At 40.0% G+C, this 17,753-nt stretch overlaps 1 protein-coding gene across 4 annotated transcripts in view; it reads right to left on the bottom strand.

The window, feature by feature from the left end:
* GRAMD4 (GRAM domain containing 4) overlaps positions 1–17,753 on the bottom strand; it is a 75,570-nt gene that overhangs the window by 19,042 nt on the left and 38,775 nt on the right. For all 4 annotated transcript variants that reach the window (XM_051641955.1, XM_051641984.1, XM_051641974.1 and 1 more), the window contains exons 4-7: positions 11,399–11,519; positions 2,910–2,971; positions 1,566–1,698; positions 1,112–1,137 (exon numbers count right to left, since the gene is read on the bottom strand). In XM_051641955.1, coding sequence (XP_051497915.1) covers positions 1,112–1,137; positions 1,566–1,698; positions 2,910–2,971; positions 11,399–11,519 — 342 coding nt within the window. The remainder of the gene's footprint in view (positions 1–1,111; positions 1,138–1,565; positions 1,699–2,909; positions 2,972–11,398; positions 11,520–17,753) is intronic.

Genomic DNA, 17,753 nt, shown 5'->3' on the forward strand with positions numbered 1-17,753 from the left:
GGACGTTGACAGCAGTCTGATCTGAGCCCTGTTCACACTGCCCTGAAGACCTCTGTATAGGTGAGTTCATCCCATTGAAAACAAGGTACATCAGCCTGACTGGACTCCAAAGCCACCAAGGAACCACTTGCTGCTTCTTAACCAAGCTAGCTTAAATGCCAGGCTAGATCTCTCTTGGCTACCTTTCTGCTAGAGTCTATCCATGGGTAGCATTTTGCTACTTATTCTTCCTAAGCCAAAAGAACAACCACGGGTCTTGGGAGCTCCAGGTGGAGCCAGTCAGGCACCCCTGGAAAAAAAGATCCTAGATTTTGTGGCTTACCTAGCAGAAGTTAAGAGCCACTCAGAACTGAAGCTTAATGTGCTTTTTTTTAAGCTATTCTGAAGGAAATGCATGTCCACCACGGAGAACAGGTCATAAGTATTCTCTCAAATGCAACTAGAAAGAATACCAGTATTTGAATAAGGAGAACAAAACTGACCCTACATGGAGCTTACAGATGTGTAACTTCACTTTCCCCCTGCAATATTGTAACAATCTGGAGCACAAATCAGTCATTATTATTTATTTCTTTTCAGGCTTGCAACTCTTTGTTGCACAGAACTTTCAGAGGGCTTAAGTATTTCATTTAACCTGCCATCTTGCATCCTCCACCTTCCAAAATAATTTATCAGCTATCCAAGGGGAAGAAATGCAAGCCACACCCAGGGTATGCATCATCCCACCCCTCCTTCTTTGAAAGCACAAGCTAATAGACTAGCAAGCAGCTACCAGACTACAAGCAGCTCAGACATAAGTGTATGAACACTATTACTTTTGTCATCGAACAAATACTCTATTCTCATTCATTACACGTTTACGCATTTTAATTCACTTACATTTTCAGTTCAGAGATACCCTATGTAATTCAGGATTAAAGGCAAAGCTTCCACGACTGCTTCTCTAAATTACTTTGCACTTCAAACACTAATTCAGGATTTCAGAATTAATTCTACTCATGAGCTGGCAGAAGTATTTCAATACATTGTCCTTTAAAATGCAGCAATCCTCCCAATAAGGTTACTAGAACTATTTCTACTTCCAGAAAGTAAAACACTGCTAAGTACTTACTTAATCTTCTCATATTTTCAGTCAACCTGAAAAATAATGGATAAAAGCAACTTATTTAACAAGTAAATAGTGCACAGTTATGTACATTTGGTCCCTGAAATACTGCTCAGTTATAAATAAGATGTTCATGCAGAAAGCTTAATTTTTCCCTGCTATGAAATGTGTTTGTAGTAATTAATACAGACTACCTTCCATCCAACCAAAAATTGAGACGTAAAAGCTCTCCAGCCTAAGATTTTGTCCACAGTTGGAGAGGCATATGACAAACATAGTGAATAATATAATTCTATCTCAGACAGCAAATAAGATGGATTTGAGATGGCTCAGTACTTTCAATTTCATTATTTGTTATGCTAACACTTGCTCAAACCATTTAAAAGATTGCAAAGAAACGAGAAAAGAAAGCAACTGGTAAAGAAGCCAACTACTTATTGTAATCATATAAGAGATTCACCTTCTAGCACTAAGTGGCTCTTCTGTTTCCACTGTATTCTCTTCTGGCTGAAATCTGAAGTCTTCAACATACTCCCCAAATTTGTCAAAAAACCACTTCTGGAGTCGTGAACAGACTGTGTTACTACGTTTATCTGTAAAAAGAAACGCTTAAGTATCAGGACAATACTAGAAGACATCTTCACACAAAGCCCACCCCTGTTCCCACACCCTACGCTTCCTTGGGAAGCACTATGTACAGCTTCCTTGTCCTTCACCCACACTCTTCATGGAAACTCACTATGCAATTTGCTTCTGCCTTTGCACAGAAACCCTGACTGCACTAAGCTGTTAAAGACTAAAGGTGACTCCTGCTTTGCTCTACGTACAGCACATGGAAGCACCTTCTTACCACAAGTACAGAGGTTACTTTAGCATCCTAAAACCCTAGAAATTTTAGCAAAAACTGAAAAAACATTTCCTGAGGTTTCTGTAAACAAAAGACTGACATAAACCTCAGCACTCCTAATGTGCTGGGTCACCTTGTGAAAAGCAAGTGTAAAGCAAAACACTCCTGAGCAGAGAGCAGGACAACCCCCTTGCAGACAGACAGGAAAAGAAGGTGGAAACTTAAGCAAGATTCTGCAACAGTCATTTTTACATTGCAAAGTAATGAAGCAATCCACACTTTCTGTATAAGAGTTTCAGTGGAAAAATAAAACATAAATATATGGAAATAATATATGGGTAAAAGTCTTAAGGCAGCTCAGGTGAGAACAAAAGCAACCCCTTTTGCTTTATCTGTAACTCAGAAAATCACTATCTAGAAGGAACAGACTGACTATTCTTTAGAAAGGTAGGTCATAACAGCAAAGTCACCAAGAGGACAGTGGTCACAACTACTCTAGGATCAAACTTAGTATAGAACTCTGTAAAATTAAGGTATGATTAAACAGGGGCATGAAAGATCAATCAGCCAACTACACCAGTCAAAATGGTGATTTTTAAGCATGCGAGAAAAATGTTTTCAGAAGTCTTCTGGTAAATCAAGGATTAACAAAGAATGCAAGAATGATGAAGTCAGGCAACAGGTTTAATTACATTCCTAAAGCCTTTAGAATACAAAACAAATTCCATGCTCAGGTGTGCAAAGTCAACTACAAAAAGTAAATGCAGAATTATGTACAGAGAGGTAACAAGCTGTTCAAACGGTCTTTCATATTAGGCTTCTTCAGCCTGCTTAAGGACCCAGCAAGTTTTTCAACAAGGTTTGAGCTTCTAAAGATGAAAATGAAAGGGGTAAAGACAAAAAAAAAAAGAAAAAAAAACTGAATCAAACTTTTGGTAGAGATCTGACCAAGATTACCTGTTCCATTGGCTTGCACCTGTGGCTTTGCAGTCTGCTGAGCTGCAGGCACCTCTTCCGTCCTACAGAGAAATTTGAAACAATGTGAAATGCCACAGGTGAATAATTTTTTCCATTTAGGTAAAGGGAGAATCAGAACCTCCATGGTTTCTGTAGCTGAAATAAAACAACCATGACAAGAGAAAATCAAAGCTACGCCTTTTTGTAGGATTCAAAATATTCATTGCAAATGGCACTTCTGCTCTAGGGAAATACCATCTACTGGAAGGTGAAGTGTGGCTTAGCCACTTCCTGTCACCGACAGCTCAAATTCACCTTAAATTAATAAATAACTTAGTATAAAATTTGTTTTATTTCTTATGCCTTTGTGTTGTGTATTCATTGCAATGCCTGCCAGGAAAAATCTTCAGAGCCTTGCCTTTTCCTACAGTAACAAATGAAAAGGGAATCCATATTGCAACTTGATAACCACAATACTAGAACAAAACCACAGTTTAATGCATGAACCTTGAATTCTGCCCTGTTTACTGGAGTCAAACACCACTCATCTTCACAATGAGAGGAATAGGTGTCAAGAATTATTTAAAATGTTATGTTGTAAGCTCTTGAAATGCAGAGATACCAATGAATTTAAAAAATATCTTTTTAAAAACTTGTAAAAATTATTGTTCTGAAAAACTGAGACAAAAATGTTCTAAAAATACATGGCAAGTAGCAAGCATCATTGGTCTCATATTTCAAAATGAGTCAAGATTAATATTCTCATCCATTAAAAGTGAACAGATTTTGGAAAACACAAATGCTTTTGCCATTCTGTACATGTGCAAGGCTTCAAATTACATTTGCACTATCCACAGGCTCCAAATGCCAAACTGTCTTGAGAACACTTCAGGCTTCAGTCCAAAAGTCTTCAGCCATCCATGTAGACATCCTACAGAAAGATTTCTCTAATGAAGCAGCAGTAGCTTTGACAACGTAACACCAGCCATAGCAAGCTTTACTTGACCCAGAGCTGTATGACTGAAAAGATTACTGCTTTAAACAAAAACATGTTGGCTGTGATATTTTATTATCACTGCAACACAGGTGCTTTCAAATGTTCCCTCCATCTTTCACTGCTCAGAAAGGCAACCAAGTGGGATGCTGGTCAGCAAATGGAGAGTGGGAAGAGGGATCCTACTGTGCTGGGTAGATTGCAGTAATATAGGTGGATATAAATTTCTCTTTCTTGCTGTTCCTTTATTAAGTACATTGGAGAAAGATCTCACTGTACTGTCTGCACACAGAGAAGACCATTATGAATGTGTGCAGCCTGAACAACTATGATGGAGTCACTACAGAACTAATTATCTCCCTTCCTTCCTAAGCACTGTCCCAAGTTAATGAGCTTTCCACATTCTCCTTAATTTCTAAAAGGAACATTTAGAAATCATTTACTGATTTAAAATTATAACCAGACATCTATCAGTGTGCAGCAGCCAAGCTTAATGGTTTCTGCTTTCAAAGCCACTTGGTTTCATGCTTCTCCAGGACTTTTCCACACAGCTCCTGTATCTGGAGCAACTCTTCTTTTCAAAAGCCACCTGAAATTCCACGTTTATTTCTTCTAGCTAATTTTTAACTTGGATTTCTGTGCTATTTTTTCCTCAGTTTCTATACAAACCATGGGTTCCCCACCTAAAACCCGCTCTACTCCTTACTCTTTCCACCACACCCTTCCATCTCTTCAATTTCCAGCTCTGTCTCTCTAAAGACAGACAGTAACTAACGTGATCAAATCTGCACAAACTATTACATAGCAGTGTCTTGTTTTCTTCTATCAGCACACCAGGCAGTTACGCCACAGAGGTAGGCATTTTCAGCCTTAATCTGTCACTGCCACAGTGTTTCATTGAAGCTGAAGACACATCTTGGAAGTAAAGAGGTGATGATTCACAAGCAGGTTCACACAAGCAGAAGCCAGCTACTCAACCTCCTCCAGTTGTGCAAAGGCACTTGGGGGATGTCACACCTGAACAGCTCCCGTGGCAGAGCAGAGATGGGATCCCACCACTGCCAGCCATCAGAGCCTTCAGGCTGGGGCTTCCTTTGACGTGCTGAGATATATTTTCAGAAGCAGCTCAGTATCATGACTACCCAAGTTTCTTGGAAAAAATCCAAAAAATCTCATCAAGAATCAGCTCTGGATATCTGCCTCACTGGGCTCCATCAAGAACACATGACGGTTTGGCTTGGGTTTGGCTTTTCTTGGTGCTCTTTTGTTTCATTTTTTTGGCAATGTCTTTATTACCATCTGCCTGTTACTCCTTCCCTGTGAAGAACCTGACCTTTACGAATCATCAGGTTAATGACAGCTCATTACTGCACCTGTGAATCAGGTTATAATTAGCCGTTTCAGACAGATTTGGGCTGGGAAGCTCAGAATTCATTGTTTAGGCTTGCACACCCACTGAGAAATAAACCCAAAATCAGGTCACATAGAACCAGCCAGTACAACAAGACCACTGATAGAGGGAAGGAATTCTCCTTCCTGCAGCTTCTGAATCACTCTTAATGTCAGAGATCAGTTAAAAGGCTGGAAAACATAAATGGTTCCCAGAACAACACAAAAGGCTCCGTTTCTATGGGGGCTTCCTAGTGGCAGCCTGCACCAAAGCGAACAAGCTGCATTAATTCCTCCAGGACCATGGCTTCCACCCAGAAAAAAATACTGGGATTGATAACATCAGCAGACACCCAAGCTGAGACTGGGTCATGTTTATGCAACTGGAGATTGGACCCATTTAAAAGCACAGGCTGATTAGAATAGATAAGCGTGACTAAAGCCAAATGGAGAAGACAAACACAAACGTGCCCATTTTTGTTTTACGGTTTTTTAATATATACTGAAGCCTGGGTTTGCACAACTGTGAGAGCTGCTCATGACTAGCAGCATTCAAAAATTACCAGCACACATGGATGGAGCAACCATTTGATGCTTCCCTACAGAACAGCACCAAAGGATTATTTTTGTAGCTAGAAGTATGACACAAAAGTTAAGGGAGTGTTGACACTGCAGGCCATTTACCTTAACTAAATATTTTGGTTTTGTGCATCTTAATTTTAGATGGCAGTGGATGACTCAATGAAAGTACATGCCTGGAGAGCCAACAGAGCCTGGCATAAGCATGTACATGGCTCTGCAGTTCTGACAGCATCTCTAGTCAGTTAAGAGAAGACTGTTGGTACAGCTGTAAAGTTCAGCAGAAGCTTAAGTGCTGGCAGTACTCATGAACATAGATCCACAGTCAACACACATACTGTGGAAGGAAGAGAGGATTTGGCTGACACCTCAGTTATGATGGGTGCTCTCCCCCACTTTGCCCCAGAGCTGCTTCTCATCTACCTACACTTGTTTGATGTCCATTCCTTTGCAAGTGTCACACAGCATTATGATGTAGTCAGTTCTATCTCAGAAATGTTTATAGGTACCTGTAAATTGCATAGACTTATACCTATACAACTGTTTTCTTGGTTTAGAAGTCATAGAATCATAGAATATACTGAGTTGGAAGGGACCCTGAACACAGTCGCAAGTTGAGGTGTGTGTGAATCAATAGACTCTACCAAAAAACTACGTGGAGACCGCACTTGCTACACACAACGGGTCCAGGCACTGCTGGGATGTTCTCAGACATATGAGAAACAGTTTTCCTACAGGCTGATTATCAGTAATGAGTTCACAAGCAACCCATCATCATTCTTCTGACAGCTGTTGTGGAAGGCTGATATATCTTTCTTACTGCTCAAAGCAATGTGAATGCATATGAATTTCCATCAAAAGCACTTTACAACCTCCAAAATGCAAAAAAACCAACAAAACATAAAGGAGGTATTTTCACAGCCTACTTTAAAGGCAAATCACTCAAGTATACATGGCTTGAGGAGCTGTCACAAAACTGAGTTAAAATACTTTCATATTTTATATCTTTTTCCCATTAAAATACACTAAATGTTCCAGAAGCCTTTGTCCTACTTACCACATACTCCTGTATTTTACATGGCTAGTGTCCTAAAGTGGTAATTTTTCAAACAAAAGAAAAGGTTTCAGGAGACATATCATCAACCCAAAGCTGTACAGCATCTATATGTTCATGGGCAGAAAAAAAAAAAAATCCTCTTGACAGGAGCTACTTTACAAGCAGCAGCCTGTCACCAAATCTACTCAGTTAAAAATAAAGGCACACACTAAAGTTCAGCCGACCAGTTATGTCAGCAATCGCATCCATATGTCAGCAATGCCAGCACAGCACAGCAGCTGGGTGAGAAACTTTTGACCCAGGTCTCAGGTTCTTGCTACCTGTGTGGAGTCCCAGGCCTGACAGGGATCCTTCCAAGAGGGAACATTTCCAGCCTCTAGAGCAATCTCTAGCTGAGATGTCTTCTCGATGGACAAATTCAGCCATTCTCAGAACATTGCATGTGTGGAAGACAATGTCATTTAACAAGAGACCAGAAGAATTAACCAAGGTAAGTGGTACACAAGGAATAGTGGCTTATGTAACACTGTCTATTTTCTCCTCTTAAAAATAGCTCACAATGATACTATTTAAAAGGTTTGCATAAGCCACAGCTTGTTGGTAGGTGTTGTTGAAAAACTTGTATATTTTTTGTTAATTTTTTTGTCTTCTGTTTGACAGAGCAAGCTCACAACCTGCAAAACAAGGCAGCAACAGCCCACAGTTTACAATGAAGCATTGCTCACACAAACTATTCCAAATTATTTATGCATTGCTCCACTAGCAAAATGCCACAAGCCTCAGCTGTTGTACCAAATGCTGGGCTGTCCCAAAGTGCATTGATGAAAACTTCAGCTGAGGCCACCATGTTTTCAAATACTCAGACATACAGACAATAAACACCATGACAAACAAAACTACCACCCTTTTTTTCCTCTCCTCCCACCTCCCTGTGAAAAAGTCAATGAAATAAGCCCATCTTCTATACTAAAACAAAAATTAAATATCTAGACTCACTGTTTTCTCCATGCTGAACAGTTAGCAACATGTGTTTATATAGCTACATGTATTGATCTACTACACAAATATTTCTGAATGCTTCAACTATTAATTTCTTCTTTCTTACACTACAGCATGATTTCGTCTTCATTAGTACTTCATTTCTGTAAGCAAAGAGTACATACCAACATGTTTACATGCGTATCTATTTAAAGATCATATGAAAAATTAGCTAACTGAGAAGCAGGGTAAATTTGGATTTGTTGACATAAGCAGAGATAACTTTCTGTGGTAACTTTGCTTAATAAAATTAAGTTTTCGTCAGATGTAAATTTAGCCTATTATGTCAGCCATCACTTTGTCTGTTGGCCTAAACATAGGACTTTAAAGTGTCTACAGCAAAGTGCAAAAAGATAAAAAGCAGTGAAAAAGATTTTCACACAATGGAACACAACTTAAGGAAAAACTGTAGGCAACCTGATTTTTCTTCTTCTTGGTAAAAACTGGGAAAGTCTTCAAAGTCTTTTTTTGTTGGCATCTTACATGTTCCTGACTGTCCCAAAAAGATTAGAATATTAGAAAGACAAGTTAGAAGACGACTCAGATAAAGGAGATAACTGGCTGAATGTAATCCTCAAGTGCAATACCCAAGGTAAAAGGACTACTGTAATCCTTAGGATATTTAAATGGGAATACAGCATTGAAGCAGACAGGTTATCCTGCCTTGATTTAGCAATAGGATGCCTGATAGAGATTTGCTGTTGTCCACAATCCAACAAGACACAGTTGTTGACACAGATATTGATAATGACCTTCAAGGTCTTTTCTCTGTAAAACACATGTCTTTTTAAGTCACAGTGGGCCATATCAGACCCTGGGCCATTCTCATTACACTAATTAGGGCAGGATGATGGGGACCTACACGTCCTTCCTGTAGAGGAAGGTGGCTCCTCATCCTTCTCTAGGACTCCCAGCAATGATGGGATCACTCTCCCCCTTTGCTGGCACATGACTTAGAGCTCAGGCATACCTGTTCTCAGGAGAGAGCTTCAAGGCCTACACCAGCATTAATGGTAAAACCTTTACTGTGCTCAAAGACAAGCAGGTGGAATTTGCATCTCAAATAATGTTTTCAAGGCAGCAAGTCAGAGACAGAAGGTATCCTGATGCATCAGCTTTATGCACTGATAGCAGAAAACAAGACTCAGTGCTTTGTACTGCTGTTATGGAGCTAACAAATATTCTCAGCAGGGGGACGGGACGAAGTCTGTCCTCTTCCACTGTCACCACCAGCTCTCAATCAGGCAACACCAGTCTAGACACAAAATCAAAGTTACATGTGCATATAGCCAGGCCAAACAACCTAAGCAATAAAAATGCACTCCCACTTGTCAGCTCTAAGAGCAACTGTAAAGCATCACAAAGAGCACCTTCATATCAGAGTTGTCTATATCACATTGCCAGTGCACAGATGCAGGACTGGCTTGGTCAGGTCGAGACTGCACATGGACCGACCTTGCACAGAACCAGTGCAAAACATCAGCTAAAAAACCCCACTGCAGAGAGTACTGAGGATAAGAGGCCAAATTTATCTTCTATATAAGGCCCTGGTGAACCCACAGTTTGAATACTGCGTGAGCTCTGCCTCTTCATCTTAAGGCACAACACTTAAAGAACAGCAACAAGTGATGAAAGGGATGGAGTATTCTTAAAGACACTGAAAAAGCTGGAACTCTTCAGTCTGGATAGAAGAGAGAAAAGGACTATCAAGAGTGTTAAATAAGCAGAATGCTGAACAATCATTCACCACACCTCACAATTCTGTAACTATGGGGCACCTCCTGAAACCGCCAAGAAATCTGTTAAAAAGGAAAGAAAATAAAATGCTTCTTTAGAGCCAAGAGGGGGCTTCTGTAACATATTGCCTCCATAGCTTCCAGTGGCAGATAGGTCCAGCACTTTCAAGAGGGGATTAAATAAATTAATGGATAACAGGTTTGCAGATGCTGAAATGAAAAAGCACCAATGTACCTTCTGATATCCCTAAGTACAGTGCATGTGGATGTTTATGAGGAGTGGCTGAAGGAACTGGGGTTCATTAGTCCAGAGAAAAGGAGGCTGAGGCGAGACCTTACCACTCTTTACAACTCCTTGAAAGGAGGCTGTAGTGAGGTGGGGGTTAGTTTCTTCTCCCAAGTAACGAGAAAAAAGAAAAAATGGCCTCAAGTTGTGCCAAGCGAGGTTTAGATTGAATATCAGGAAAAATCTATTCACTGACAGGGTTGTCAAACACTGAAACAGGCTGCACAGAGAAATGGTTGAGTCACCATCCCTGGAGGTATTTAAAAGTCATGTAGATGTGGTGCTTAGGGACATAGTTTAGTACTGGACTTGGCAGCGTTACATTTACAGTTGGACTTAATGATCTTAAAGGTCTTTTCCAACCTGAATGATTCTATGGTTCTATAGGAGTAGGAGGTAAACAGACCACAGAAAGCTAGGCTCACATGTTCCCTATAAATGGCTATTTCCGTTGCTACAGAATACCAGTGGGCGTGAACTGCTGGCCTGACCAGAAAGGCATTTTTACAATCAGGGTAGGTACAGAATCCTATATCCAAGCAAAACACTTTGCCTGTTTGTTCTTGCTCGTCACCTCTAAGTAACTGGCAGTGCTTATCACATATTTTTACCAACTCAGTCTGCACTACCTTGTGATGACAGTAGTTGATGGCAAACCACCCATAGGAACAGATCTTATGGCTCAGCCAAGTAATCTTAGCTACTTCTGAAAAAGATAACACAGGCAGCTATGTGTTCAAGTGCTTTAGACCAACAAGGCCACAACGCAGCTGCTATGGTCTTAAGACCCAAAGAAGTTAGGCAGAATAAGGGGAGACAACATCAAATGCGAGGCTTTGCATCCTCAAGGTGGGTGTCATCAAAGTCAAAAGGACTTAGGGGCAAATGAATGGTTCCATTTGTCATTGAAGTGGCAAGGAAGACTCAAACTCCACACATTTAGGGATACGCTGTGGTACCGGGATGCCCTCGCTGGTACTGGCACAGGAGTAACAAGGCCTGGGCAGCCTGGAGGTAACACAGGTTTTGAAGAGGCAAAAGCATAAGTAACGGCACAGCAAAGTCTCTGACATTCAGGGAACAGGAATAGCTCTGGGTAAGTGAGATCCCAGAGGCAGTGCATCACAGAAGATGACATGAAGGATATCCCAACCAGACAAGTGTCAGGATACCTCTAGCTAGAACAGCATGTACAGTCAAGTAATTAAGGTGTACATGGGAGTACAAGATGTACTTTTACAGGGAAACAGAGACAGCTTCTCTCTCTTAGAGCTACTAATTTATTTTAAGAGAGCCTAGACTGGAAATGGATGCTTTCACCAGAACTCCAGAAACAGTCAGGGATGACAAGTGGCTTTCATCTTTACAGTGAAGAAATTTATCTTACCTTGCTTTAAATATTTCTCTTACCTTGCTTTAAGTACTTCATTGACTTTTTGTTCTAGTTCTAATCTCCTTTGCCGTTCCTTTTCTAGCTCCTGCCTTAACGTTTCAGCATTTGTTTCTTCCCTCAGTTTCCTGAGCTCCTCCTCTGTTAATTAAGGGAGAAAAAAATAATTTAGTTACCCTGGAGTATACCTATAAGAAAAAAAAAACCTAATTATGACAGATTAAGTGTGGGATTTCTTCTGTTGTTTTTTTGTGAGTTGTTGTTGTTTGTTTGTTTGTTTCAAATCTGTGCTATACCAAATATATTCACCAGAAAAATCAAGTAAACAAGAGCTACAAAGACTTCATAACAAGCACAGAGATGTATCATGTACAAAATGTTTACTTACAATTGTTATAGCATGGAGAAAAACAACTCTATAAAGTTTTCTTTTCAAGATGCAACACCAGATACAAACTACCTTCATCTAAAGAAAACATGATATACCCTTCATTCCCCAAAGAAATAATCAGCAGAAAAGGCAGTCTACTGCTAAATTCAGTGGTCATAAAAAGAAAAAAATTAAAACAAACAAAGAAAAAAGGTATCTGTTTTCTTTCCCCATGTCTATGGGTAAAAAAAAAACAAAACAACCGTCATATACTCACAAAGTTATAAGATGCCATATGACCCTCTATCCATCAATTTCTGGCACCTCTGTATTTTTATGTAAGTCAGATGGCCATATTGCAGACCTGAATATCTTACAGTTTTAAAAATAGGTTACGAGACAAGGAACAAAGTTCATTTTAACCTTTCCTGAAGTTACAGTGTGCCTGTTACAGCTACAATAATTTATATATTAATAAATATACATACACATACATATTTACTTACGCAAACATAGACACACTCTCACAACTCTTTTCATTAGAACTTCCTATCAACTATGCATAAGGCCTTCTTTATGACTAATTAGCCTTGCTTTTTTATCACTTTACTGCTACAACAGGGTTACTGTCACTGATCACTCTTCCCAGATAGGTATACAAGAGACATGACAAAAACAAGCCTGGGAATCTTTTTTTTTCCCTTTCTTTTAAACAAAAAAAAAATTACATTTTGGTCTTGTGGTTAGTTTTTAAGCTCAGTCTCGACAATAACAGGAAGCACATGCTAATTCCACTATGAACACAGACACAGGGGTTCAGGCTTTATATCATTTTAAAGATTCGCATATTGTGTTCTACCCTCCAGCAACCTCATTTATTTGTTTTCATATACTGCCTTGTATCTTTGATAATCAGCTAATTTTGGTCTCTGAGCCTCTCTGACTCCAATCATTATGTGTTTTAAGAAGGTCTCAAGCACTAATGCAAACATTCGTAAGAACCGACAAACTCTCCTCTCTGCAGGAGGGCATCAAGCAGTTTCTTTCATCATTTTATCCGTCGTAGGCAGTGGCAGCTCCTCTGTATTCCCACAGAACCCAAAAAGTTTAGAGCACAGTATCAGAAGAGATGGGAAAAAGATGTGCTCAAGTTGCAACAGGAGAGGTTTAGATTAGATATTAGAGGAAACTTCTTCACTGAAAGGCTGCCCAGGGAGGTGGTTGAATAACCATCCTTGGAGGTGCTTAGAAGACATGTAGATGTGGTGCTTAGGAACATGGTTTAAGCACTGGACTTGGCAGAGTTAGCCTAATGGTTGGTAGAGTTAGGAGGTTATGGTTGGACTCGAGGATCTTACAGGTATTTTCCAACTAAAATGATTCTGTGATTCTGTGATCAAGAGGACAGTACAACATGACTGTTTCCACCATGAGACTACAGCTTGAACACAACCCAAATGGAAGGAATGCTGTCATCTTGACACTGCTTTGTTAGCGACCCCAGAAAGAAAAGTTGAAGTACAGAAACCAAGTTATCCTCCAGCAACTAAGACTGAAATTTACTTCTGAGGGCAGGGTTAGTTGCAGGTATTGTCTCTCCTGTAACTAAATTAAAAGATACAGACATAAGGTCATACCTCTAATGGAGCTATTCCTGCTCACGTGTCCACAAGGAATTTTAAATGCAACAAGAAAACTACATTTATAATTACCTTACCCTACTTTCAAGGGCTTGCTTTGTTCCAGAACAAGAGGATGCACACAGCTGAAGGGAAACATCTGTTGCACTTCAAATGTACTGGAGCTTGCACAATATCATGAAGATATCACAAAAAATTCCAAAGCTTGATAGGGATGTTATATTCTCAAGACCATTAAAGGGAAAAAATTATGCACTAAGCATGTTTGTTTTTTTTAAAGAGGAAGTGACTATGCAGAGTTTTGCATACGTAAGAAAACCACAAGTAGTGTAAATTAACCTCAATGCCCTTGAAAGTCTACTCAGATCCTCCAGCGTCCTTGATCCAGTTGTTCTGATTACGCTACATCTTGTTGTACTAAAAACAAAACAAAACTCCCAGAAGCTTGACCACTAGGAGGATAAGCAGTGCCAGAGATGCAGAATTTATGCAAAAAGGCAGATTTAAAGGGTACACAATGAACAAGGCAGAACTCCTACAAAACAAAAAATGCAGCATCTCATCATTAAGGATTGCCACAGCTCCACATTTCACTGCATTTCGTAACTTTCAAGTACATGACTGCAATTTAAATCCATCTCACTATGAAGGCTCTGGCCCCTCCAAGACTTCAAAGCAGCATTTGTTGCTAATTTGGCCGCAGTGTGGTCTGGCATTGTAAAACCCCTGTGTTTGGTTAGTTAAACACTACTTTACATTTGCTAAGCAACAGAAACCAGGGTGGGGATGCAAAAGAAAAAAAAAAAAAAGAAAAAAAAAATTTAAAATAGTGTTCTTTCTTGCTCTCTCTCCCCTGAAATAATCTACGATTTGGGCAAGCTGAACTGAATTTACAGAAGACATTTCTCTAGACCCAAAGGCTCGCCCTGCAGAACAAGTGAAGTTGGCTGCAAAGAGCAGAGGTCACAGACCCTTGACAAGATACCCGGTAGAACATGTGACCCTGGAAGTTTCATCTACCATGGTACCTACCACTGAGCTTTACAGATTAGTAACCTCCTTGAGAATAAGAACAGAGTGCTCCTTAGATTTCATCTTCAGACAATCTAAACTTAAACATCCTTCCCACTACCCACACACACAAAAGGGTAAAACATAAAAGGTCAAGCCACAGTTCCAAGATTAATCACTTCCGTAACTTCTCTCTCAGACATATCAATCTCAGCTCCCTATCCCCTGCTGGGCAACAAGCATTAAAATATTACAAGTGGCTCAGTCCACGTCTTAACTGGACATGCAGGTGATGTGAGCAGCCATAAAGGTGTCTTGGCTAGAAAAGAAATATTGCTGAACAGAAGAAAATGTCTGTGGAAGTACTGACAGAAAAAATGCCAATCAGCCTGGGAACTACTTCAGGGAACCAGAATCATCCTTGAAAAGTGCAGTTGGTCTCTTTCAGGTACACAGCCGGGTACCTAGAAAGCAGAGACAACCTGAGGTAACATTGGTAACTGCAAAAACAAGGAACTGTAGCAGTAACTTATCATATGAAAAGGTGAAGAACAGTCTTGAAAAAGAGGAAACGTCCTGAGAAAGTAAGAATTGGTAACTGCCATCGGCTGTTCCATCTCCAAGAACAGAAAAACAGCCTGGAAAAATAAAAACTGATCTGAGAGGAGAGAAAAGAAAACATCAACATCTACTGGCTACTCCATGTGAAAAATCAAAATCAAGAACACCTATTTGATGCTTGAAGTAGTGGTGTCTAGACCTTATTGCTCTGGGATATGAAAATGACTTAATTTTTATGCAAAATGGAACTTCTCTCTGAGAATTGTTGTGCTGCACATACTTCTCTCCTAAATAGGCTGAACTCTTCACACAAGCTTTCTAAGAGATCTTGGACCCTTGCTGCAGAGGATTTGGTTTCCACTCCCCTGTGGGATGGTTTGCCACCTTCTGAGATATGTTCAATAGGCTTGATACTAGTATTTTTGTAAACATATGTATAAGCACATAGAAGTAACCCATCATAATTAAATCTGTTGCTATATTATGGATAAGTAGGCTTCACTAGTGGTAAGTTTGTAATAGCACACACCTACTTGGTTGCTGCCATAGTAAAGTTTGCTGCCAACAATTTGTAACAGCCTTGTATTTTTTAATTTATACATATTTGCTTTATCAATTGCTAGGGGTGATTTTTGTGCTATTTTTGGCCTGTGATCTGTAATAAAGTATAGAAACTTAAGAGTAAAAAAGCCTGTGTGTTCTTGTGTATTACAGAATCCTATCAAACCACAGTCACAATCTCTATATAACTGTAGGCTGGGTAACCCTTTTGGTTGTGACAGCAGGTGTGACCCTTTAAAATCTCTCTAGCAAAGCCAACTCATGTAAAAAAGCACAACCATATCTGGACAATATTGCACAAAAATGAGAGAAAAGTTTGAGAAAAGGCAACAACAGTGTTTCAACTACAGTCACTTCCATATTATTGCACTGAAACCGTAGGACAGTTGACCCTGTAGGAAAGACCAAGATCAGCTATGTGTCTCACAAGTTATGAAAAAATTTATGCATTTTAGGTTTGTTACAGCATTTTAACCTCTATTAGCTGTAACAGAACTGTTGCACCTGCTCTCTAAGGATTTACTAACTTAAAGACCTAACAATTCAAAAAGTTTAGTTGATACCATGTAGTTGTTAAAGCAAGCTACCTAGCATTTCACTGCACCATCGTATGGCATCAGCCACCAGAGCAATTGAAAAAGCTCAGTTTGCTCCCAAAATACACAAGCTCGGAGAAAATGTTTTGGTAAAAAGCTCTTAAATACCGAACTATTTATTTCAGCTGAGACTGAACAGAAACTCAGTTGTATTTAGAAAAGAAGGCTGCTAAATCAGACTGGGAAGGTGCAGCAGCAGGTTGGATTTCTAATTCTGCATGTGCAGTAAAGCGGATGTTTCCCTTAACACAGAGATTGAAGGTGGATTAGGGTCTCCCCTAGTAGCTGTTTTACGTAATAGCTTTCCTTCATAGGCCTACAGGTAGGTTGCAAAATCCCAACCTGGGTCAAAGTGACCAAAAAAACCACCTTTCAGAGCATAGCTAAAGACTGCAGATGACTTTCTAGCTACCGAATCAGTTTTGTGTTAAATCTAAGGAGACGGAGTTAAAAACCCTACGTGCTAAAAGTGTATGTGCACTGTCATATTTACATGGGGAAACACCAGTACTGAACATGACCGAAATAACCCTTCTACGTCTATGTTAATTAGGGCAAATCTCCCAACAACCCCTGGGTCATCAGTAAACACACTAAATCCCAACCACACACAATCAAACTGGATCTTACCAGCAGCACTACTGAGCCAGATGTTGGAAGTTCCCTCCTTCCCTTCATACCTGTAATTGGATACGGCTTGATTGTGTACTATTTGTTACCTGTTCTTCTGATTTCTTACTCTCATCCCCCAGGGTTTATGCCCTTTCCACTGGTGATTTGAGAACCACAGAGATTGTCAAAGACTTATCATAAATCTACTCAAAAGACTTCACAAAAAACATTAGCCTTTGATCCCAGACACTGCAAAACATTCTAATATTTTGCATGCCAGATACTTGGGGAAAAAAAGGGCTTGTCTAAGCCAGTACTTTAGCAGCTACACTTTATTGCCTGTGTTTTTTTATTCTTTAAGTCACCTCTTAAGTTCATGTCCTCTTTCATGCTTGCACTTCTACACTTCACTTGGGAAGCACGAAGTTCACCTGCTTAGAAGGACTACTCTTAGCCTTTTAAGAAGAAATAACCTAAAAACCTTCCCCGCAAGCCCCAAACTCCAGGCTGTCTAACCCTTCCTTTGTCTTGTAGGGTTAGGTGGTCACTTCTGAAACAGATACCAGCCTTCTTGTTCTTTGTATCTCCTTCAAAGCTGTCATCTCAGCAGACAGACAGCAGCACAGAGGAAAGAGTGGGAGATGCAGCCCCACTGTCACATCTGATCACAGTTTTAGAGATTCCTTCCTAGTGTAACAATACCTGATACTATCACCAAGATGATTCAGTACAACACTGTAAACTGACCATATTTTAATCAAGAGCCCTTCACACTGTTTTTTAACAGACACTGTCCTCACACTCTTTGCTGGAAAAGTAGGAATAGGCATTATTTTGACTTCAAGTTCAGCAACCCTTTTAGGTAAGAATGGAATGGGTTGGGTTGGAAGGGACCTTAAAGATCATATACCTTCAATCCCCCTGCATGGGCAGAGACACCTCCCACTAGTCCAGGTTGCTCAAAGCCCCATCCAAAATGCACGTGAACACTTCCAGGGAGGGGACACCCACAGCTCCTCTGGGC

This window comes from Apus apus, chromosome 1 (assembly GCF_020740795.1).
Source record: "Apus apus isolate bApuApu2 chromosome 1, bApuApu2.pri.cur, whole genome shotgun sequence".
Classification (NCBI taxonomy): Eukaryota; Metazoa; Chordata; class Aves; order Apodiformes; family Apodidae; genus Apus; species Apus apus.